Source organism: Chrysochloris asiatica, unplaced genomic scaffold, assembly GCF_000296735.1.
Source record: "Chrysochloris asiatica unplaced genomic scaffold, ChrAsi1.0 scaffold00007, whole genome shotgun sequence".
In the NCBI taxonomy this organism is placed as follows: domain Eukaryota; kingdom Metazoa; phylum Chordata; class Mammalia; order Afrosoricida; family Chrysochloridae; genus Chrysochloris; species Chrysochloris asiatica.
Genome location: NW_006408525.1, coordinates 24681578 through 24707619, shown reverse-complemented (window position 1 = coordinate 24707619; position 26042 = coordinate 24681578). Strand labels below are relative to the sequence as shown.

General features: G+C 37.5%; 1 protein-coding gene across 1 annotated transcript in view; it reads left to right on the top strand.

The window, feature by feature from the left end:
- Positions 1-1771: 1771 nt before the first annotated feature.
- The window catches only part of MED1 (mediator complex subunit 1), a 33141-nt gene continuing 8870 nt past the window's right edge, over positions 1772-26042 (top strand). Inside the window, exons 1-13 of the mRNA XM_006832549.1 lie at positions 1772-1997; positions 4193-4299; positions 5941-6019; positions 10402-10456; positions 10555-10687; positions 14301-14329; positions 16771-16842; positions 17359-17433; positions 17859-17932; positions 18579-18668; positions 23891-24002; positions 24652-24776; positions 25224-25342. Coding sequence (XP_006832612.1) covers positions 1973-1997; positions 4193-4299; positions 5941-6019; positions 10402-10456; positions 10555-10687; positions 14301-14329; positions 16771-16842; positions 17359-17433; positions 17859-17932; positions 18579-18668; positions 23891-24002; positions 24652-24776; positions 25224-25342 — 1095 coding nt within the window. The 5' untranslated portion in view covers positions 1772-1972. The remainder of the gene's footprint in view (positions 1998-4192; positions 4300-5940; positions 6020-10401; positions 10457-10554; positions 10688-14300; positions 14330-16770; positions 16843-17358; positions 17434-17858; positions 17933-18578; positions 18669-23890; positions 24003-24651; positions 24777-25223; positions 25343-26042) is intronic.

The following is a 26042-nucleotide window of genomic DNA, read 5'->3' as shown; positions in this document are numbered from 1 at the left end:
TGCCAGAGTTATATAAAATTCATATTATATCATATTTGGCACATACTTTTTATTCTAAAGATTTGTTGTTTATCCGAAAGGAAAATTTAACTGGGTACCCTGTTTTATCAATTTATTCGAAACACAAAGGGGTTTCAAAAAGTTTATGGAAAAGTGGAGTTAATTATGCAAAGGAATTTTTCCACTAAATTTTTGAGGCCCCATCATATGTGCTTCATCTCTAAAGCTGTGCTTGGCACAAGGGAGACAGCAGCGAAGAAACAGACCCAGTGCAGTCCTCTAGGAGCTGGCAGTCTGATAGTTTGTTGATAGACACTCAAGAAACAATCACACAATTAATATTGATGGTGATAATGTTACTAAGGAGTCCTGGCATGATGCTGTGGATTAATGCGTTGGACTGCAAAATTGGTTTGAATCGTAAGGTCGGCAGTTCAAGTTCACCAGCTGCTCCTTGGAAACCTTATACAGGGTCGTTATGGGTTGGAATCGATTCGTCGGCACGTAACATTATTAAGGGAACATAGAGGCTCTATACAATAAACAATGGACTGTGAACCACAAGATTGGTGGTTTGAGCCCACCAGCTGCTTCGTAGAAGAACGGTGGAGTTTTCTGCTCCTGTGAATGTACAGCCTCGGAAACCTTATACAGGGTCATCATGGGTTGCAACCAACTAGTCAACACTTAACAACAACAAATGTTATTAAAAGGTAACTTTGAAATAATACAGACGGCCTGAGCAGATCAGGGGTCATGGAAGGCTTAAACTGAGATCTGAATAAGGTGAGGTAGGGAAGGGTTACCTCTAGTTAGGCCTGTTTGAAGCCCTTAGGAGTAGACAAAAGACATTCACTGTGAAGTGACTCAAAGGTATTAGGATAAGAGGAATACTCAAGAAACAACGAAGTTTGAACTTGACTTTCAAAGAGCATGATTACAAATATTTTTGTGACAATAAATATGTTCTCAGACCTTTCCCAAGATTTGTTCATACTAAATTTATACTGCTGTGCCTGTTAACCACAACTGGGATGGCTTTGGAGGAAGTCTAAATAGCATTTTTGAAATACGGAGAAAGCCTGAGATTAAAAAGTAGCAAACTAGTAAATCCAACTTTTCAGGGGTAACGTTATTTTCAAGGATGCGTGTGTGTATGTAAAAACACATTTAAAAACAACCTCACAAAACTTATTTACCTACATTAAGAACTTTTATGCTTGTTTTCATTGACGTAACAAAGCGACAAAATCAATTTTGCCTTTAAATGTAATTAAAAGTAGCAGACACGTTGTCGCAAGTAAATTTACCTTAAACTAAAACTCTCCTAGATCTTCAAGAATAGTGTAATTGCTAAAGAAAATTTTCTGGAATTAAAAAATACAAACTAGAAAATGTGGATTGTGTTGGGCTGACTTCGAACACCATATTACAAAACGCGATCTTTTTTTATTTTAATGACATAATTATTCCAGCTAGCAGCTCAGAAAAGGTATTAGTTTTAATGAAATCTGATACCAATATCTTCAAGCCGGAGCTTTTAATTTGTGACCTGTTCAATTGCCAAAATGAAAATACCTGTTTTCTATCGCAGCCGAAAGCTATCCGCTTGCAATCTCAAGACCCAAACACTTGAGGTCTGAAAGACTCAAAGTGAAGTCAAAGGTGGGCTGTAAAAGTCTCGCGAGAAGCTTGCATCAACCAATTTTCGCGAGATTTTGAGGCCCTGCCTTCTCTCTCGCAGGATCCGGTTAATCTCTCGATATTTGGGAAGTTCCGTTGGGGAAGATGGCGGCGGCCGCGAGTACCCTTCTCTTCTTGCCGCCGGGGACTTCGGACTGAACCTTCCCGGGAAGAGTGGGGACTACTGATTCCCTGCGTCCCGGGATCCCGAACCAATTTGTCCCTCCATTGTGGTGGGGAAGGGCTTATCCTCTTGTGTGGCAAACTCAGGCCTTCCCCCACCGCCAAGATGAAGGCTCAGGGGGAAGCCGAGGGTGAGTAGGAAAAAAGAGGGTGGGACACGACTGAGGGGACCCAATCGGTGAGAGGGTCTAGGGGCCGTTTCCCCCTGGGCGTCACTTTCGGGTGGGCACAGATTCCAGGAGTCGCCATGTGTGTGTTTTAGACTGTCAGTGCTTCCCCAGGTGATGATGGAGTTCCAACTTTGGGGTAATGGGTGCATTTCCACTTCTGTTGTAGGTTTCCTGACCTATTAAGGGCAATTCATTTGGGCCTTGGGCAATTTTACCCTAAAATGGTAGAAAACTAAGCCATTGAATCTGAAACTGTTTATACCATTTGCGGGAAGCGATGATTGGATTGTGAGTTTAAAATATTGGAGGATGTTTTGACATGAGTGAAATCATTAGGTTCTTTTATCAAAAGCTAGCAATTCTCTAGAACGTCACAGCATTCAGACTTTGTTGTTGCGTATTTGAATGACACTTTGAAATTTGTACTTCCAGTGGCCGAACTAACACAGAACTGCTGAAAAACAGCTTTTCTGTGGAACCTTACCCAGCCCTCTAAAGTTCCAGGCGCCAGTTTAAATGAGTCCTTAACATTTTGGACACATTTCTACGAATACAACTCGTATTATTGTGTACTTATGTTTTCCGCTTTTAGTCTAAGATTTTGGGATCAAAGAACCTGCCTTACTTACTTTCCCTTATTAATACTTGACACATAATAGCTACTCAAACAGTGTTTGTTATTTTGAGCATCCAAGATAGACATTTATCAGGCTTTTCAGGCAAAGAAGAGGGGTGTGTTTTGAAGAAGGGAAAGACTGTATCCTTGCTTGCAGTAGAATAAAAAGTGTAAAATGGCAACTTCCTAAGGCAGGAGGTTTTGTCTGGTTAGCTTGCTGATGTATTCCTACCAGCTAAAATGATACTTGAATGAGTGAAGTTTGAAAGTAGGAATTGATTGTCCAGAAAAGGAAGGCATTGGAGAAGAATTTGAGTCTTGTTTCCAGAGCTCTTCTCCATTGCCTCAGTTCTGATTGATGAGATTCTATTAATCTTTTCAGTGCCAACATCAACTGTTACATACCCACAACTGATTATGAGCTTTTCTTCCTTTGGATTTCAATAGTAATGTTTCTCCTTTTAAGAGCCTATCTTGCTTTGCTTTGTGTGATGATTATTTTCACATGACTTATCCACATCTCTCTCATATGTCATCTCAGACATGGGTTTTTTTGTTTGTTTGTTTGTTTTTGTATATCCAGTGGTCTCTAGTACAGCTCCTTGCTCATACTGGGAAACAAGAATTAGAGGAGGATTGGAGAGGGGAGGAGTTTCACATGCTTAGCCCAGAAGCCAGTCTTGTCTACCTTTTTCTTTGCTCTGTTGGAGACTCATCCTCTCTGGTCATAGATTTCTTCCATATGATTTTAGTTTAAATTCAAGTAAATATCTGAATGGCTAATAGAGTCTATTTTCTTTCTCTATAATTTCATTTCTTTTTTTAAAATATGCACAGTAGAACATACACCAATTTAATAGTTTTTGTGCCTAATTCAGTGACATTGATTATATTTTTTGTGTTGTGCAACCTTTCTCACCCTCCTTTTCTGGTTTGTTGTTGTTGTTGTCAAGTGCCTTCAAGTTGATTCCGACCCATAGCGACCCTGTGTAGGGTTTCCAAGGAGCAGCTGGTGAGCTTGAACCACCAACCTTGACGTTCAGACAACTTTGCAGTCTGACGCATTAGCCCTCAGTGCCACACCAGAACTGCCCTTTTCTGGTAGTCTTCCCGATTAACATAAACTCGCTACTCTGTAAGTTTCCATATCTAGGCTTTTGAGTTGCTATTATCAGTTTGATCCCAAAATCAGTTTGACCAAGGTACAGAGTCAGAAGAGGTGTCAGAACTACTGATAAGGAATTTAAAAAAGAATATTGTTTAGGTTTTAGAGAAAGAAAGGAGATCACAAAAACTTCAGAAGAATTTGGAAAAACACTACAAGTACAATCTGACAAAATAAATGAAACACTGAAAACTCGTAATTTCTGTCTTACCACCATTAAATATAAAGTTAAATAATGTATATGTCTTGAAGTAAATAGTGAAAAATAATTTAACAGTTCTTATTGGGCTGAAATAAGGAGTTTTCCTTAGAAACAGAAAAACTGGAAGGATTGATAAAAGAGTTTCTAATTATGTTTTCTGATTTATATCATAGAGTCAGAAAAGCTGAATAAGATGAGTTCTCTCTTGGAACGGCTCCATGCAAAATTTAACCAAAATAGACCTTGGAGTGAAACCATTAAGCTTGTTCGTCAAGTCATGGTGAGGATTGTGGTTAAGTGGTATGCTTAGATAATTATTTAATACGCTAAGTTCCCTATTAGGACTTGTTCAAACTGTAGTCATTATAGTGTGTCTCAGTTTTATCTTAAAACACTTGAGTGGCTACCCGTGTTAGGCATCTACCTGAAAAAGATATGTGCTATGCAATTGTGTTAATCATGAATATAGAGGTATTTCAAGCAAAAGTGATAAGTAACATTCCTATAAGGAACACATTTGATAGTGTAAAAAGGTTTTATTCTTTATTTCCCATAATGTTCCATTACACTAATGTTATTTTCTATTTTTTTTGATGTATCTATATTACTAGAACAAGTTGTGATTCATTCTTAATGACAAGTAAACTCTGAGAGGCACATAATGCTAGTTTGCTTTTCCATATTGTTTTGTTGAAAGGATCAAATGAGATGAATATGAAAATGTGTTGCTAAAAGATTACTGTAACTGTAAATTCTACAAATGCATGCATATCTTCTGACTCAGGTTTGTATGCATAGAGGGAATTTTATCAAAAATGCCTTAAATGAATGGAAAATTTTCCAGTCTGGGAATTTATAGGCTGCCATATTCCAGTTTGAAATATGTTTTATTAATTATATTGTCATTAGAGAGATAGCATGAGATAGAGGAGTTCCAGGTGGCTGGCTACTCAGGCCCTGTGTTGGGGTACTAGTATCTTGATTTGCTCACTGTGAATTCCACTGTCTGTGTAACAATTGTTCTAACACCTAATTTTATTGGTACATTTGGGTTTTTTAAACCATTTATAGCAACACACATACTAACAAATCAAAGTAAACTATTATAGCATGTAAATCAGAATACATATATATAGAAAGTTTATCTTGCTAGTTACTGGAATATTGGTATCCATTGTCCAGAGCATCCACTTCTTTACTCAAGGTATAAGGAAGGTCAGATTATTAATTAATGATATGTTTGTTTTATGGAATAAACCTGTTTTCTGGGGACTAGACTGTTTTACAGAGATTGTTGTTAGTTAGTGTCATCAAGTTGGTTCCAACTCACATGACCTTGTATAGGGTTTCCAAGGAGTTGTTTATAGGTTTTAACTATTGACCTTGTGATTAGCAGTCTAGTGCTTATCCTACAGCACTACATCAGACTGTACTTTTCTTTGATAGGGTTAAAAAAACTACCAATTTTTTTGGTTTTGGGGAATTCCTCTTATGTACTTCATGTTTTGTTTCTAGGAGAAGGTTTCATACAGTTGATTTTTAGTTTTAGTCTAGTTTGACTAAGGTGTGGTTGTATTTCTCAGATTACATGCAAATCATCCTGTATGCTTTAGGAATTGTATAAATCTCCTGGGTCACCCCATTTAAATCTTATGATGCAGTCACTTCTCTAGGAAGCTGATCGCATCTGTTACATTTTGATTCTTCAAAAAATTTCCCCTTATTTTAGATCTGGGAATGCCCTTTTCCACCCTCATGGATATGGATGGGTAAAGTAACAGTTAAGACTCTAGGGACTATCCTGAAATTATTATTTAATAGTAGTAAGTAATACTACTGCTATTTATAATGCATATGTTTACCTGAAACACTGTTGGTTTGGTTAATTTTTATGTCAAATATTTTCCTACTTGACACACAGGAGAAAAGGGTTGTGATGACTTCTGGGGGACACCAATATTTGGTCAGCTGTTTGGAAACATTGCAGAAGGCTCTCAAAGGTTTGTAAGCACTTTTGAAATATGCCTTTTTTTTTTTTTCCAGTTTAAGAGGTACCGTCTTATATTTACACTATTAATATAAGTGAAGGTAGGGCAACTTTTATTAAGGTAGGGCAACTTTTATTAAGGTAGGGCAACTTTCTATGCTATATGTATTGCTTTTGCTTTTGCTTTCATGGTTAGAGTTGAAATGAGTTCTTTCCTGAAGTTTTTTTTTGTGTGTGTGAACATGGGAGAACATTGGCTTTATGCCATCATTTTTTGCAATGATTTCAATCTCCTCCATGCATCATCATTCAACAGTATTTGCTTCCATTCCCTCCTTTTGTTGGGCGGGGGGCGGCGTTGGAGAAGTGGGGTGTGGTGGGAGATGTACACAAACAAAATCTCAGGAATATATAATTTAAACAAACAAAGGCCGGCCTCATGGCTGCCAGAACTCAGTCCTTCTCTTTCTATGAGTCTAGAGTCCTTAGCTGCTCCCTCTCTCCATGTCTTCATCTCTGCCTCCATCTCTGGTGTTGCTGCTTTTCTGGATAGGGTCCCGCATTCCACTTGTGCCCTTCTCCCTTAATGGTCCTAGGATTCTCTGTTTCTGGACTGTAAGATTAACTACTTCCCCATATTTGTTACAAAACTTCTACCTTTATTTATAGTTGTAACAATCACAATTAATTATTATAACAATTACTCACTATTGAATCATAAGCATCTTATCCCCATCTCTTTTCACCAGACCCATGATGAAAATTATTCAGTGGGGACTCTTATCTTTCCCTGCACACTGTTTTTGTTTTTAATTTTATTTTTAAAATTTTTACTGTGAATTGAGTGAAAGTTTAGAGGGCAGATCATCAGTTTTATATTCAAATCGTATACTTTTGTTTCATTGTTGTTGTTGTTGTTAAGTGCCGTCAAGTCGGTTTTGACCCATAGCAACCCTGTACAGGGTTTCTGAGGGTATAAATCTTTGCGGGAGTAGAAAGCCTCATCTTTTCTCCCACGGAGCAGCTGGTAGTTTCGAACCGCTGATCCCCTCCATGAATCATCAGTTAACAGTATTTCTCTCTGTTCATTTTAGCTCTTTTTTAAACAAAAACAAAAATTCAGGCATATATTAATAAATTAAACCACCAAAGGGCACATTCTGCAAGCCTACCTCCTAGCCGTCGCCATCTCTCAGTGCCTCTCTTTCTATGAGTCTAGAGTCCTCAGCTGCTCCCTCTCTCCATGTCCTCATCTCTGTCTCCATCTCTAGGTTTGCTGCTTTTCTAGATAAGGTCCTGCATTCGGCTTACTCTCTTCCCCCTTGATGGTCCTAGGGTCCTCTGTTTCTGGACTGTAAGATTAACTACTCTCTCATTTTTGTTACAAAACTTATACCTGTACAATTGTGACAGTCTCAATTAGTCATGATAACAATTACTATCGATTCATAAGAATCTTTTTTTGATTCATAAGAATCTTAATCCCATCTCTTTTCACCAGACCCTTCTAGACAAGATGAAAACTAGTCACTGGGGACTCTTATCTTCCCCCACAGACTCTTAAAGGAAACTCTCTCTTGAAAACTTGTAAGCCAGTCACTTCGTGCCTTTATTGCCCCCTCATTTTAGGTAGCTAGTGTCTAAGTTGCCCATCCCTGTCGACCCTGTATACAGAGGGGATAGGTTTGATACTTTATGTGAAGACTCCTTCCCTCTCAGTTGGTATTTTGAGCTACTGCATTCATAAGTATAGGTTAAGTTCATCAAATTGTAGCAATTTACACTTGTTTCCTTTATCAAAAATTATTTTTTATCTTTCTCTAGTTGAGTTCTGACTCTCAAGCCATTGAGGCTAGGTCAAATGGATACTATCTGCAAGTTTGGGCAGTCTTGTGTGTCTCCCCTCACTTTACATTAGCTGGATGCTTCACTCTCAGATGTAGCCCTCCATGGCTATGTCCTTGTCCGTGGGCTCAGGTGTCCCCAGGTCTAACTACACTTTGGACCAACCAACCTTTCTTCTTCTCTCGCTTATCTCCAGGTCAACAGGAGTATATGGAACATGGTTGAACTCAGCCCATTTCTTCATTGCTGCCATTCCCCCTCTTCCACTCACCAGTAGACCAATGTGGTCGCCAGCAAGCTTACTTGCCTGCTCCTGTGTTCCCTTTGAGTTTCAGTCTTGGAGAGGGGTTTGTCCTAAGTGCTTGATTACTTGGCTTGATGGCTTCCCAGCGAACAACTTGCTTGTTCTTGTAGTAGCTAATCATACTGCCATTTTTGTTTGGGGTTTTTCCTGCTGATCTTTCTTTGAAGATGTATCTTCTGTTGCGCTAGTTGTCTAGGCTGGTCTGCTTGTTCTTTCTAGTGAGACTGTCCCACCTTGTAAGGTTCTGGATGGGGCTCAGGATTGCATCTAAGGTCCTATACACTGCAAAGGCTCCACAAGAGGCCTATTTCACTGGGCAAGTTCTAGAACCCCTTGTAAGTATTTCAGTCTGTTATAAGCTGAAGACGGGCTTACTGTAATCATGTTTCCCGACATTCCTTTCTATCCCACTCAAGTATCTTATTTTACAATAGTAGGCAAGGGTAACCAATATTCATAAGACAGTCAAATATCTTAGTATTACTTTCCCTCTTCAGACTATGTCTCGATTCCTGTATCATAGAGCCCTGTTGTTCTAAGGTTGTGGTGTGCATCACTATTTACCTCTGTCCCATTTAGCCCATGCAAACCTGTCTCAGTGTTCCCCTATCTACCTTGTTCTTCCACCCCTCCCCCTTCTTGTGTCTTCCTTCCCCAATTCTGAACTATGATATGTGTGCCCCCTACTCTGTGTTTTACTGTCCAATCCTCCACCTCTCCAAAACCCCCCCCACCCCACTGATAATCAACAAAGGATTTTTTTTTCTTTTAAGTATGGGTATCTTAAGCTTTTACAATAAAGGTCTTATGCAATATTTGTCCTTTTGTGACTAAGGAAGACCCCCAGTGAGATGAATTGGCAAGGTGGCAGCAGCATTGGGCTCAAGCCTGGCAACAGTTGTGAGGTTGACCCAGGACTGGGCAGTGTTCCATTCTGTTGTACATAGGGTCGCTATGAGTCAGTACCGACTCGATGGCACCTAACAACAACAACAGCAACAACAATTTCATTCAACATAATGTCCTCAAGGTTCATCCATATTATGTGGTGGCTTTCAGCTTCCTCGTATTCTTCAAGGTAACATAATATTCCATTGTGTGTATGTGCCAAAGTTTATTTATCCATTCTTCAATTGATGGGCACTTAGGCTGTTTTCATTTTTTTGCTATTGTGAATCATGTTGCTATGAACTTTGGTGTGCATATATCTACTCATGGCTCGTATTTCTTGTGGATATGTACCAAGTAGAGGAATTGCTGGGTCATAAGGTATTTCTATTTCCAACTTTCTGGGGAAGCGCCATACTGTTTTCCGTACTGGTTGGACTATTTTGTATTCCCACCAGCAATGCAGGAGCGTCCCAGTCTCTCTACATCATCACCAGCATTTATCGTCCACTGCTTTTTTGAACTTTGCTTTTATTGCTGGTGTGAGATGATATCTCATTGATTTCCTCAACTTTTGAAACACTTCTTAGTGAGCCTCTTTTAGAAGTCTGATAAAGACTTATGAAAGATAATTGATGACCAAGTAACTAAGAGCAAAGTTCTTTTAAAAAAAAATTTTGGGGTTAACATATTCTCTTCTAATTAATTCTCAATATGAAGATGGGTATTTTAGCTTATCTGAAAGATTTTTTTATAATGTTTGTGAGCAGTGTTTTCAGGGACGTAACCATAAGGTTTTGAAATTGGTTATTCATGCTTATATAATTGCTGAATCCTGTCTATTTTCTAGAGGAAAATGGGAGTATAAACAGATTTTTCTTTGAATCCAGCTGATTGCATGCAATGGTGTTTTGCTTGCATTGATGTTAATCTTTTTTATTCTTGTCTTAGCAGATAAGCTTGTCATTTTTAAGTTAAATATAGCTTGTTCCAAATACAGGGCAATTAAAAGGGGAGAGGAGATTAGTGACAAGTTTTCAAATCTACCAAATAAGAGGCAGTGAAATGGGGAGAGGAGAAAAGTGATAAGTTTTCAGATCTGTTTTTGACACTGTTGTTAACTGCTGTCAAATCGATTTTGCAGTCCAATGCTTACCCTACAGCACCACAACAGGACTCATTAATGACTAGGCTACAGCTAAACTTTACTAATGAACTTTATGTAAATGACAGGCACTTGAAATGTTGACTATATTTTGGCTTTGGAATGCCAGATGTACTCCTTAGGATGTGTCTATGTTTTGAGAATACAATAAATTGAAGAATCCTCTCTGATTTCCCTTTTTTCTCTTTCATAGTAACTTCTTTACCAGCAATGACTGACCGCCTGGAGTCTATAGCAAGACAGAATGGGTAAGTAGTCTATAAAGTAGAGATTTAACTTAGTGCTGATTTTGATGCCTTTATTTATGTATCTTCTATTATTTTTTATTTTGATTTGTTCCTACTAGACTGGGCTCTCATCTCAGTGCCAGTGGCACAGAATGTTACATCACATCAGATATGTTCTATGTGGAAGTACAGTTAGATCCTGCGGGACAGCTTTGTGATGTAAAAGTGGCGCACCATGGAGAGAACCCTGTGGTATGTGTGGTATATTTCACTGGAATCTATGGGGTTTATTTAGAAGCATTAACTTAAAAATGAGCTTTGGTGGTTATGTGCCATGGAGTCAGTTCTGACTCATAGCGACCCTGTATACAGTTTCCGAGGCTGTAAATCTTTATGGGCGTAGAAAGCCTCATCTCTCTCCTGCGGAATAGCTGGTAGTTTTCGAACTGCTGACCTTAAGGTTTGCAGCCCAATTTGTAACCAGAGCACCTTTAAAAATGACCTTTGGGGGAATATACATAGTTTAGGTTTAGATTTTTTATTTTGATCTCCTGTAGAAGTGATGCGATGGTCTATAGCATCAGTAGCTACAGAATAGACTTTAGTTTGTGTGGGTTCATCTTTAACATCATTATAGGACTTTCACAAGTGGAAACACCCGAGAAGATTTTTGATATCATATCAACAAACATGAGCCACAATTGACAATGGATAGGAAGATCATCTGTAGTTGTTAAGAGTGTGGCTCTGTGGGTTAGGTTAATGTGCTGGACTGCAAAGTCACTTTGAACTGCAATGTCGTCCATTCAAGCTCACCAGCTGCTCCTCAGAAACCCTATACAGGGTTCACTGAGGGTTGGAACTGACTTGACAGCACTTTACAAAAAAGCAGCAGTAAGAGCTCATCAAAATGTAGAACAGATAATCTTGTTCATAGCTACCCTCTCTGGAAACCAAATCCTAAAATAGAGTTGAATGCAAAATATGTAACTGGACAGTTGATGTAGATTTCAAGGATGGCATTCAAGAAATGTATTAAAGTGCTGAAGAATAAGCACTTGACTGCATACCACAAGGTTGGCAGTTTAAACTCACCAGCAGCTTCTTGGAAACAGACTCTGAAACTTGGTCTCCCACGTAGACATGCTAAAGAAAGTTGAAGAAATGAGGTACAAGAGCTGAACAGAAACTTTCAAAGAAGACAGAGTCAGATATTACAATAAAATGTGCAAAGATCTGGAGTTAGGAAACCAAAAGGGAAGAACACGCTCAGCATTTCTCAAGCTGAGGGAACTGAAGAGAAAATCCAAGCCTCAGCTTTGGTTATTGAAGGATTCTTTGGGCAAATTATTGAATGATGCAGGAAGCATCAAAAGAAGATGGAAAGAATACACAGAGTCATTGTACCAAAAAGAAATGGTCAATGTTCAACCGTTTCAACAGGTAGCATGTGACCAATAGCCAATGGTACTGAAGGAAGAAGTCCAAGGTGCATTGAAAAAATTGGCAAAGAACAAGGCACCAGGAAGTGATGGAATACAAATTGAAATCTTTGAAGAAAGCGAGGCGGCACTGGAGGCACTCCTCATCTCTGCTAAGAAATTTGGGAGACAACTATCTGACCTACTGATTGGAAGAGATCCGTATTTGTGCCCATTCCAAAGAGAGGTGACCCAACAGAATGCAGAAATCATCGAACAATATCTTTGATATCTCATGTGAGTAAAGTTTTACTAAGGGTAATTCAGAAACAGCTGCAAGCATACATTGACAGAGAACTTCCAGAGGTTCAAGCCAGATTCAGAAGAGAACATGGAACGAGGGATATCATTGCTGACATCAGATGGATCTTGGCTAAAAGCAGAGAATACCAGAAAGATGTTTTCCTGTGTTTTATTGGTTATGCAAAGGCCTTCGATTGTGTGGATCATGACAAGCTATGGGTAATATTGCAAAGTATGAGTATTCCTGAACACCTCATTGTGCTCATGAGGAATCTGTACGTAGACCCAAGAGGCATTTGTTCAAACAGAACATGGGAACAGTGAATGGTTTAAAATTAAGCAAGATATGTGACAGGGTTATATTCTTTCACCATACTTATTCAACCTGTGTGCTGTGCAAATAATCTGAGAAGCTGGCCTAAATGAAGAGTAAAGTGGCATCAAGATTGTTGGAAGACTCATTAACAACCTGCAATATGCAGATGATACAACCTTGCTTGCTGAAAGTGAAGAGGACTTAAAACATTTACTGGTGAAGATCAAAGACCACAGCCTTCAGTATGGATTACATCTCAGAGTAAAGAAAACAAAAATCCTCACCACGGGGCCAATAAACAACATTCTTATAATGGAGAAAAGATTGAAGTTGTGAAAGTACTTCATTTCTCTTGGATCAACCATCAACACTCATGGAAGCAGCAATCAAGAAATCAAACAACGAATTGCATTAGGTCGATCTGCTGCATAAGACCTTTTTAAAGTGTTGAAGAGCAGAGATGTTCAGCTTGAGGACTAAGGTGTGCCTGACCCAAGCCATGGTATTTTCAGTAACTTCATAATGCATGAAAAAGTTGGGCAGTCTATAAGGAAGATCGTAGAAGAATCGATGCATTTGAGTTATGGGGCTGGAGGAGAATATTAGAAGTACATCTAGAGTGCTCCTTGGAGGTCAGGATGGCCAGACTTTGTTTTTCATAGTTCAGACATGTTGTCAGGAGGGACCAGTCACTGGAGAGGGATATCATGTTTGGTAAGGTGAAGGGTCAGAGAAGAATGAAGACCCCCACCCCCTCAGTGAGATGGATTAACAAAGTAGCAGCATTAATGGGCGCAAATGTGGAAACAATTGTGAGGTTAGCCCAGGACAGGGCAATGTTTTGTTCTGTTGTGCATAGGGTTGGTGTGAGTTAGTACCGACTTGATGGCACCTAACAGCATGAGTTGGAAGCAACTTGATGTATTTTAACAGTATTTCAAACAAACTACTGAATGTTTATTCCTTTATAAATGGCTCTGTTTTAAAAAAAGTTTTGTGTGTAAATTCAGTGATAGTTTACATGGGAGAACATCAGTTTTACACTCATATCACTGCAATGATTACAATCTCCTCCGTGCGTGATCATTCAACAGTATTTGCTTCTATTTCCTTTTTTTGGGGGTGGGATGAGGTGTACACAAAAATAGTCATGAATATATAATCATTTAAATAACCAAAGGGCACATTCTGCAAGCCTGCCTCCTGGCCCCTAGCACACAGCCTTTTTCTTTCCATGAGTCTAGAGTCCTCTGCTGCTCTGTTTCTCCATATTCTCATCTCTGCCACCTTCTCTGGTGGTGCTGCTTCTCTGGATAGGGTCCCACATTCCGCTCATGCTCTTTTCCCTTAATGGTCCTAGGACTGTAAGATTAACTACCCCTCCCTTTTTGTTACAAAACTTCTACCTTTACAGTTGTGACATTTACAATTAGTCATTAAAACAATTACTATTGAATCATAAGAATCTTATCCTTTCACCAGACCTGTCTAGACAAGATAAAAACTATTTAGTGGGGATTCTGCCTTCCCCTGCACACTCTGAAACTAAACTCCCTCTTGAAAATTTGTAAGCCAGTCGTTTTGTGCCTTTATAGTCCCCCTCCCCCATTTTGGTAGTATAAGTGGCATATTTTTAATTTCCCACCCTACTGCTCTTACTTCACCAAGTAGGTACATGATGCTTTTTGATATCTTAATATAGGGACCCTCTATAATTTTGATGTGTCTTTTGTAAAAGTATATGCTAATATTAAGAGAGCAAAACTTTTGATTTCTTCAAAGGTGTTAAAGTAGGTTAATGTTTCAACATAATTTTTCATTTTAGAGCTGTCCTGAGCTTGTGCATCAGTTACGGTAAGCCAATGACATTTCTGTTCTTTTATATTCACAGACACTGCTTTTCTTTATAACTAGGGTTTAAGATTAGTTAAAAAATCATTTCTCAAGAACAAATTTTACAGACTCAGTATTTGTACACTTTCAGAATTGCTGCTTACCCTACTCTTTCCTAGGGTTTCTTAATTTCAGTGCTATTGACATTTGGATTGCAAATGTTTTTGCTGTTAAGGCCTCCTCAATGCATTGTATGATGTTTAGGAGTATGCCTGGCTTCTTTCCATTAATGGATAGTAGTATCTCCACAGTTGTAACAATCAAAAATGTTTCCAGACATTGCCAAATGCTACCTAGAGGACAAAAATCTCCCCTGATCTAGACTTAGGAATGCTTTGAGGAACAAAAATATATACTGTATACCGTGGGATTGAAAAGGTCGGTGGTTCAAACCCACCAGTTGTTCCTCAGGAACCCTGCCCAAGGTCACTATAAATCAGAACTGACTTTGCAGCACACAACAGCAGTCATTAAATCTGAGAGGGTTTGAGAAAGTTCATCCTTACCATGGTAGTTTTCCTCCCTTCATTTTGAGAAAAAATTTTTAAGGTGTGGTGGGGGTGGTGTGCTGTGGAGTCGATTGAACTCATAACAACTATTCAGGGTTTATGAGGATGTAATTTTTACAGGAGCAGAAAGCCTCATCTTTCTCCCTGGGAGCTCCTAGTGGACTTGAACTGCTGACTTTGAGGTTAGCAGCCCAACACATAACCCCCAGCACTACCAGGTGTTGTTAAGTGTTATGAGTTGTGTTTGACTCCGAGTGACCCTGTATAGGGTTTGGGGGAAGCTGCTGGTGCGTTTGGACTACTGATCTTGCAGTTAGCAGTCCAGTGCTTATCATGCAGTGCCACACCAGGATTCCTTATAAATGTTTTTAAGTACCATCAAACTAGTTCCTACTCATAGCAACCCCAGATAGAGTTTCTGAGGTTATGAATCTTTGTGATTTCAGAAAGTCTCATCTTTTTCCCGTGGAGAGGCTGGTGGATTCAAACCACTGATATTTTGGTTCACAGTCCTGTGCTCATCCTACAGATCCTAGGAAGACCTGTGGGTAGTTCTCCTTTGTCCTTCAGGGTCACTAAATAAGAACAAAGTATACTGGGGACACATCAACTTATGAACTGGTAGTGTTTTAAAATTAATTTGTAAGCTTCTTTGGAAGTGGGAACTTAATATTGAATTGTGAACAATTTTTAAATTCCCTTAGTACAGATGGTAATTTTAAGGTAGGGAATATATTTTGCTATTATTCTTGTTTCTTACTGTCTTCATGTCTATATGCAGTAAGTGGTCAATAAATGAATTTTAAAGTATTCCTACAGAGAGAGAGATTTGCTGAGCTATGTTAGATTTCTAAGCCTGCTCATAAGAACACCCACTGACAATCCGAGTTTGAATTTTGGGTCCTGGAAAGTAAGAGGTCATACTAGTAGTCCCACCATCCCATCTCCTATCTTCGCCCCTCCAGGTTTCATTGTAGGAGTATTTTTAAATATATGAAGTTTGTTCCCAAGTACCCAACCCCTTTTCTCTAGGTCTCCCATGTATCTTAGCTCTACTCTGTCCTGTTGCCATATACCTGTAAGTGTTCAGTCTTCCCTATTTATTTACTTCCCATTGTTGTTGTTAAATGCTGTCAAGTCAGTTCTGACTAATATCGACCATGTATAGGGTTTCCAAGGAGCGGCTCATGAATTTGAACTGCTAACCTTACGGTTCAAAGTGATCTTGAAGGTCAGGTGCTTATCCTATGGAGTCATTCCAGGATTCCTACTTCCCATTTTCTCTGTTTTAATAAAGTTTTATTTCCTCATGGTATCCAATCTCAGTTATATACAATGGGGCTTCAAAAAGTTTATGCAAAAGTAGAGTTAGAAAAGAAGGGAATTTTTCCACTAACTTCTTGAAGCCTTCTCAGAAAAGGAGAAAGTAAAATGACTGATTGACTGCGGGAATAGTATTTAGGAACTAATTCATTAGTAGATGAATTATCAGGTCCTTTTGACCTTTGAATTGACTAGTGTTAGTGGGTTATGTTTTTGGTTTTGACCTCTACCACTTATTAGCACCTGGTGTGGCGCTGTAGGATAACACTGGACTGAAAGGTCGGTTGTTCAAACTCAACAGTCGCTCCTCAGAAATCCTATACAGGGCCGCTGTGAGTTGTAACTGACCTTACGGCACTTAATAACAACAACAACAGAAAAATGGGGCAGTGGGATAAAGTGAAAATTTTTGTATTTTTGATGATGCTAGAAAACTTTGAGGAAATAGATGAAACCAAATGATTAAAATTTAGTTTTATGTAGCCATGGTTTTTGGTACTTTGCTATAAGATCTAGTGGTGATTATAATTATATGTTGTATTCTTGCCCCTTTCCTTGAATTCTCTATAGGGAAAAAAATTTTGATGAATTTTCTAAACATCTTAAGGGTCTTGTTAATCTGTATAACCTTCCAGGAGACAAGTAAGTATATAGATTTTATTTTATTTTTTTGCTGCTTTTGTGAAAAATTTGATTAAACCTGTAAATGATTTTATACTTAAAAATTTGTCACATTTTCTGCCCTACCCTCATTTGGTTCATTTCTACTCTTACTGACAATCTATAGTTAAGTTTCTGACTTTATATCTTTTCAAGCTATTGTAAATACACAATATCTGTATTAATGGATTATAATATCAGAAGACAAAGTATAATCTTGAGATGTCTTTAGCATATTCATTATTTCTAGGCTGAGGGAATTAATTGTTAAACTGGCTTGTCGTTTATTGTTAACCCTTCCAGGAACCTATTTAGGTCTTTTTAGGTGAATTAAATTAGCTTGATAAATCACTATTGATAATTTTTGAAATGTATTTTAGTTGTCTGTAGGTTGCACTTGCTCTTTATTTAGGTTTGTCATGTCAGTATGTATGAGTGTGTATGTAGGTGCACTGTATACAGATAGATACTTAACTTTTGTTCTCATTTACTCTCCAGTAAACTGAAGACTAAAATGTACTTGGCTCTCCAGTCCTTAGAACAGGATCTATCTAAAATGGCAATTATGTATTGGTAAGACTGACTAAAGCATAGATTCTGTTTGATTTGGTTTTAAGGTTTTTTATTCTGGTAGTTACTGAAATCCTGTTGCACAATACAGCTTGTCCTTGTCTGATCCCTTCCCAAAGGATGCTTGGATTCCATTTTGAGTATTAGCATCACCATGTTATTGGTTGGTATTCCATAGGCTTTATCTAAATATTTGTCTAACCTTATTTCACATAGAAATAATAGCCTTACTCACCATGTTACTTACTGGTAATACTTAGAAATGCACCCTTTTCTTTGAAGGTGAAATATGCTTGCTATATGTCCAGTTACATAACAGAGTTGTTAAGAAGTATTATAAGACTTTGAAGATCTGAATTCAGTATCAGACTATGCCCTAAGACCTTCAGGGCTTAAACAAAAGTAAACATAGATCATTTGTCTTGCAGGAAAGCAACCAATGCTAGTCCCTTGGATAAGATTCTTCATGGAAGTGTTGGCTATCTTACTCCAAGGAGTGGAGGTATGTGATCATATTTTACTTATTTAAAAAAATGTCATCTTTTAGTTGAAGGGCCATTACTAATATTATTACTTTGAATTTATTAAGATCACAGTGGTAGAAAACTACGTTTCCATTGACATTTGGGTATTACATAGAAAAAGTTCAGCCAGAATGTTTTTTAGATTCAGATGGCGAGACTTTGTCTCTTTGTACTTTGGGCATATTATTGGGAGGGACCAGTCCCTGGAGAAGAACATCATGCCTGGAAAAGTAGAGGGTTAAAGAAAAAACAGAAAGACCCGCAACAGGTCAGCGGAAAAGAAGATTCCTAACCAGATGGATTGACACAGTGGCAACAACAGTGGGCTGAAACATAGCAATTGTGAGGGTGGCTCAGGACTGAGCAGTGTTTTCTTCTGCTATGCATAAGGTCACTATGCATTTGAACTGGCACCTGACAACAACAAGATATGAACACCTGTTGGCTCACCTCGTTTTTAAAAAAAATTGTGTGAAGGAAATAGTTGGTTCTGTCATACCTCATAACCTTCTTTGGAACATGACTCCTCAAATCTGTGAAAATATTTTGTGTATAGATTTATAATCAGATATTTTTCTTTGTTACCTACCTGATAAAGATGTGCTGATAGTATTATTTTTATAGGTCATTTAATGAATTTGAAGTACTATGCGTCTCCTTCTGACCTTCTGGATGATAAGACTACATCTCCCATCATTTTGCATGAGAATACTGGTAAGGCTTTAAGTATGAAGCACCTGTTGGCTTTACTGAGTGTTTAAAAAATTTTTTTTAAATTTTAATGCCTTGGACCTGCCTGCACAATTTGGTTTTGCTACCTAATGAATTTGTTATTCTTATATATATATATAAATCATATTTGTGCTCCTGTCTCCTCAGGCACACACAGTAGATCCTCATTATTTATGGATCCCATAGTTGCAAAATTGTCTATTCGTTAAAGTTTATAATCTCAAAATCAATACATGTGACACTTTGCAGTAATGTGCATATATGCTTTAAGGACAAACACAAAATAGAAAAAAAAAAAAATTAAAAAGGAGAGATTTACTCTCCTTGTTGGGGGAGTTATAAAAAGGGAAGAAACTTTTCTAAGTTCATTTCTTAAGAATATTTACTTTAGAGATTTTGTAATTATTAGTTGTTCTTTCTCTGAATCTTTGAAACATATAATTTTAAGGGCCAAATAATAAATAAAGGCTCTTGCCAGTTTTACAACTCAGTAATTTTTCCTTAAAAACCTGGAAACAATTTCTTGAACTGTATTCAGGTAAGGAAGATTGTTACCCTAATCTTGGATACCAGCCTCACTTTGGTTCCAAGAAGATGTGCTCTTGTCCAAATAAAATTTAATTATTTTTTTCTTGTAGATAAAGGTATTTAACAGACAGAGATAGCTATCTCAGTTGCCAGGTAAATTGAGGATAAATTAAGTATGTTAAAAAGTCCCTGAGTGGCTCAAATGGATAAGTACTCGATAAGGATGGCAGTTTGAATCTACCCAGAGAACGGAAGACAAGTCTGTTGATCTGCTTCTAAAAGGTCACAGCCTTAACATCCCCATGAAAGAATTCTATTTTGTACATGTAAGTTCACCAGGAGTTGGGATTGACTCAGTGGTATCTAACAATAGCATACATATATGACAAATGCATATGTTTGAGCACTAGTCAAGTCCTTTACTTGAGGACTAGTCATTTATTTTGTGGGCTCATATGAGATGAGTTGTATCTGCTTAGCTATATGAAAGGATAAAGTTTCTGCCTTTGTAGTCTCTTTGGGGGATTGATTAGGGTATACATCATATTCTGGTTTAATGGCTTTTTGTGTTTGTGTGTGGGTGTTTGATTTTTTACACAACATACAGGTTTGTTAAAAAATAATGAAAATAAAGTGGGAAAGCAAATGGATGGTTGGGAATCTACATATTAAGTTTTATTATGAATTGAGTGATTTGCATGGGAGAATAATGGTTTTACACCCATGGTATGATGCTTTTATATTTAAAAATACTGTTTCCTTTCTCTTTGACTTTTGTGGAAAGTTTATCTGGGATGGTAAGAAATTTTAATTAGCTTCCCTACTAATGCAAGGAGCAGAGAAAAATTTGAGTTACCCATATGCATATACTCCCAGCTAAGACCCTTTCTGTGTTTCATTTAATGTCACATTTTTATGCTTCTTGTTTGATGATTTCACCATTTGAGATGATTCCCAAGTGTAATGCTGATGTGCTGTCTAGTGATCCTAAGGGCAAGAAGGTGTGCTCCTTAACAGAGTTTAATAAGTTTCTTTCAGGTTTGAGCTGTAGTTTTGCTGGCTCTGAGTTCAGTGTTAAGAAAATCAACAATGTCTATTAAATGGTTCCTTGGGTGTGCAATGGGTTTGTTTTGGGCTGCTATCCTAAAAGTTGGCTGTTCAGATTCTGTCAGCAAATTTGTGGAAGAAGACCTGGCAATCTGTTTCTGTAAAGATTACAGCCAAGAAAACCCTGTGGAGCAATTCTGTCTTGGAACGTATGGTTACCAAGGGTTGGAAGTGACACAATGGGTAACAGGTTTGACTGGGGGTGGGTTATTTATTAAATAAGATTTCTTTGAAACAGAAACACATATAAAATGAAATTACATACTGATTAGATGATGATCATGTTGGACCAGAGGCCTGCAGAAACTGTACCCTGTATTTCTTCTAGAGCATTGGTTCATTATTTGCCAAGTCAGTGTTTGTGGCAACTTTATAGAACATGTTTACCTAGCAATAATGAGAATCAACACATATGTATATAAGACAGACTGGGAAACAATGCCTGGATATCTATTTCTGAAAATCAGCCAGTGCAAATTCTGTGGGCCACAATGATTTAATTTCATTTGTGTGCATTAGGAACTGACTTGACAACAGCTAACAACAAAATAGTAAGCCAGGGATTACATATACGTATGTACATGCATAAGTATAAATGAAAGGGCTTCAAAAAGTACATGAAAAAAATTCCATTATATTTTCTTTTTTTTGCCCCCATGAATTCTTCAGTCTCCCCCTTCCTCCCTTCCAAACCAAAGGTTTCATGTATTTTTAGTCAGCCTTTTAATGTGGAATCACAAAAACAGGTAGAAACCAGAAGTTTTCTAATACATGTTCAGTTGATCAGATCTTGGGAAAATTTTAAACTTGATATGGTAGAATGCTAGATCCTAGGTAAATTATTTGTGGCATGTGCGACTCCTTATAGATCCAGCATGGTACTTCTCCAGTGTCTTTTATTGGAGTTGCACATAATTTTATTACTCGTTTTCATTCAAATCAGGTGAGGAATGGGACGATTCTACTTTTGTTTTTTGGCTAGGAATCTCTAGATGTGTAAATCTTAAGAGAAGACATAGCAAAGATGAAGGCAGAAGCAGTTACGTGATAGTGGAGAAATGGAGAGCTCCACGAACTTTCTGAAGGCCTCTTTTCTTTGCTCATTCTAAATAGTTTATGTGCTTAGTTGCTAATTGAAAGGTTGGAGGTTTGAGTATACCCAGAGTCACCGTGGAAAAAAAGGCCTAACAATATACTTTTAAGAAATAAACCCTATGGGGAAAAACATTAATGAATAAGAAACCTCAAAAATAAAACCATATGAATTAAAAGGTAATGAATTATTTTACTAACTTTGAGGGGGCTTCAAAAACTTCATGGAAAATGTGTGTTAGGAAAAAACTATGCATAGATTTTTTTCTTTGCAAAATAAATTTATACTAGTTACATAAACATGCCTGAATAGGATTTAGTGTGAGGCTCTAAGAAGGATAAACTACTAGTTTCAAAAAAATCTATATCAGAGTAACATGAATTCTGCTAAAATTGAACCAAGAACAAACATCAAATTTATGGTGAAGCATGGGTGGAAAAATGGTGTAATCATCAATGCTTTACAAAAACTGTGGGGACAGTGCCTCAAAGAAATTATCTGGAAACTCATTTTAAGAAGGGAAAAAGACTGTGTTGAAGTCGTAACGCCTGCAGCAGCAGACCCTTCACATCAATTTGCAAGGAAACAATCTTACTTATGCCCTAAATGAAGAGAGGACTCCTGGGGTGGCACTGTGGGTTAATGCATTGGACTGTAAAGTCAGTTTGAACTGCCAGATCGGCAGCTCAAGCTTACCAGCTGCTCCTCGGAAACCCTTTACAGGGTCACTGTGGGTCAGAACTGACTCAATGGCATTTAACAACAACAGCAAATGAAGCAAACCAATGATAAGCAGTAAAAAGTAGTCAGCACCATAGATGTCTTCTCACTTGGTTCAGTTTACACAATTCTGACTAAAAAATTAAAGTTGAGCAAACTTTCTAGTCTGGTGCCAAAACTGTTGTGCCCAGATCAGTTGTAAATAAGAGCAAAGCATTTCTTAAAAGAATTTTAACAGATGAAACATAACCTTACCAGTGTCCTCATAAAGGCAAAGCACAGTCAAAGCAGTGCCTACCAAGAGATGGAAGTGGTTCAGTCAAAGCAAAAGGTAGCAGTCAAGAACAAAGGTCATGGCAACAGTTTTTTCCAATGTTCAAGACATTTTGGTTGTTGACTTTCTGGAGGGACAAAGTACGCTTATTAGAGTGCTTTGAGAAAGTTAGCATAAGCTTCAGCAGAAAAAACGTCCATGACAATTCTGCTCATTCCTCTCATCAAACAAGGGAAGTTTTGTGACAGTTTTGGTATGAGATGGTTAAACATCCACCTCACGCTCGTGATTTGACTCCTTTTTGTTTCCTAATCTTAAAAAAATCTTTGAAGGACACCCATTTTTCCTAAGGTAACAATGTAAAAAAGGCTACCTTGACATTGTAAAATTCTTGAGGACCCTCAGGTCTTTATGGATGGACTAAATAGGTGGTATCATCACTTTAAAAACTGTCTTGATCTTGATATAGCTTATATTGAGAAATAACATTTATATTACCTTTTAATTTCATTTTTCCCATGAAGTTTTGAAGTTGTGTATGCATATATGAGTGGACTTCCAAAAGTTATTGGGAAAATTCCATTATATTTTCATTTCATTTTATATGAACTTTTTGAAGCCTCCAACTGCAAAGCCATTTGAAATACAAGGTTGGTTGTTCAGGCTCACCAGTTGGGTCCTTGGAAACCCTATACAGGGTCACTATGGGTCAGAACTGACTCAATGGCACTTAACAACAACTTAATAAATACTTTTGAATAAGTCAGTGAATGAATGAAAAGATAAAAACCATCTGACTGGAAATCATCAGCTTTACTTATTACTTCAAAGGTGAAAAAGTTAGCCAATTTATTAAATAACTGTAGAAATGGATTTTATTTAATTAAAATTTTTATTTACATTTTAAATATGCAAAAGTGAATGAGAAATGATCTAGTATCTCATTTGGTTCCCTTATAACTTAATTGATTCTATCCCATGATCAATCGCCCACCACCATCCATTGCCATCAAATTAATTCTGACTCAGTAGTTACCCTGTAGGACATAGTTAAGCTACTCTATAGGGTTTCAGATGCTATAAATCTTTACAGAAGCAAACTGCCCCATCTTTCTTGTAAAGAGCAGTTGGTGAGTTTCAACCTCTGACCTTTTGTTTAGCAGGCCAACACTTGACCCCACTGGACCTAGTTGGAGAAAATAAGTTAGTAATGAGTCTCTAAAAATTTTTTTTCCTAGCATCTATTGTTTTCTGTTTTGTTTTACCTACTGATAAGATGAAATATTAGTTAGCTAGAAAGGCAATTTAGAGCATTTCTAATTTAAGTAAATGTTACAGTGTCTGAAATTATGATTAATAAATTATACAGAAACTATACTGTACTATCTTGCTTTTTTTTTTTTTTTTTTAAATGTTATTTATTTTTTTGTATAAGTCCCATATTTTGTGTTACTTTGGAGAATACCCTTTTGTTTTTCCCAGTTCCTCGAGCTTTGGGCATGAATGCATCAGTGACAATTGAGGGAACATCTGCGATGTACAAACTCCCAATTGCACCATTAATTATGGGGTCTCATCCAGTCGACAACAAATGGTAAGTTAAATTAGGATTCAAGGATGCTGGTGGTGGTGGTGGGTCATGGAGTCGGTTCCTACTCATAACAATCCTCTGTCGGGTTTTCGAGGCTTTAAATCTTTATGGGAGTAGAAAACCTCATCTTTCACTTGTGGAGTGCCAGGTGGACTTGAATTGTTGACCTTTCAGTTAGCAGCCTAACCCACTACCCTACCAGGACTTCTTGATTCCAGGGTGTTGTTAAGTGCCAACGAGTCGGTTGTGACCCATAGCTACAGTTTCCAAGGGCGGCTGTTAGCTTGACCCACTGACCTTGTAGTTCAAACTGACTATGCAGTCCAGGCATTTGCCCACAGCACCACACCAGGAGCAAGCCCATGTTTACAGTTCCAAGTCCAGTATGAAACAATTGTTACTTTTCCTTGCTCTTCTTCTACATAAATTTCTAGAGATTGAGTTTTTGTCTTATTCATGTAATTTCCTTTTTGTTCAGTATCTATATGAATGTTAACACATAGGGTGGTTTTGAATTTGGGAAGGAATTTCAAAGACAGATTTTGATAGGCTTTGTAAGTATGTGTCTGTGAAATATAGAATTCTAAGAATGGAAGATTGGGTTTTTTCATATTTAATCAAAATCCAATCCTTCCACCTTTTTCTTTTGAAGGACCCCCTCCTTCTCCTCAATCACCATTGCCAACAGTGTTGATCTTCCTGCCTGTTTCTTCCTGAAATTTCCCCAGCCAATCCCAGTATCTAGAGCATTTGTTCAGAAACTTCAGAACTGCACAGGTGAGTTTCAAGCAACAGAAGTTATATTTTGAAAAGAAAACTTCAAATTCATATTATCTTAGACCTCTTCAGTCTTGTAGCCCTTTTTGAAAGAAATATTAATAAATACAGATGTCATTATGTTTTACACTAGTAAATGCTTAATGAGTGAATGTCCAATTTATGAAAGAAAGACTGACCTATTACAGTTTCCTTTTTTTTTCCCTTGTGAATTAGATGAAGGTTTACAGAACAAATAATTGGTTATACACTCAAACAATTCATACACATTTTGTTTCATTTCATTGATTGTAATCCCCTCGATGTAACCACTTATCCAACTTCCTCCCTGTGTTTCCTGTTTCCATTCCTCTTTCTTTTTTAACCCTTCTGAGGTTTATCCTTGGGTAAATACTGCTCAAATTGTTGCTCTTAATTTGACCATTATCTTCACCCTTGCTTCTTTAGGAATTCCATTATTTGAAACTCAACCAACTTACGTACCCCTTTATGAATTGATCACTCAGTTTGAGCTGTCCAAGGATTCTGACCCCATACCTTTGAATCACAACATGCGATTTTATGCGGTAAGTAAGGCCTTATGGAGGTCCTTGTATGATGCAAAAAGTCTTTCACGCTCACTTAGTGGTGCCATGAAAGAAAGTTCTGGTGATCTGATTCCATACAAATGACAGCCAAGAAAAATGGAACTTTGTAACTCATGGGTAAAACTATGTGTTGGGATCCACTTAGTGCAATACGGTGTGGGGAAAGCCCTATGAAGCAAGAATGTTGTAGGTTGTGCTTGGATACAAAATCATACTTTTCCTTTGTAATATTATTGAGATCAGATAATTTTCTTTTGGAATTCTGGTCCTACTTGCTTAGTCAGATAAGAGATTACAGAAATCTTTGAAAAATACTGAAGGTCTGAACTTTCAAGCCAGAAAGTAAACTTTATTTAAATCCCAAATGAGACCTTCTTAATAACATTATTTGGAACTTTTACAAGCTTTTAAATGAGTTAAAAAAATTCGTATTCTTTACTTTTTTCAAGTATTACATGTATATAATCTGGAAAGGTCTTTAAATATATATGTACTTAGAAAAGTGTTGGAAAGAATAAATTATATATTATAATCATCTTGACTTGAGTTGATCCAGTAGTTTGAAGATGGTCTTGGCTAAAGTTGTTTGCAACTTCTGGCTGTATTAAAGTTACTTAGAGTGTTTATTTACAAATGCAATTTGTAAATAAAATTGTAAGTGTACCGTTTAGGGAGCTAT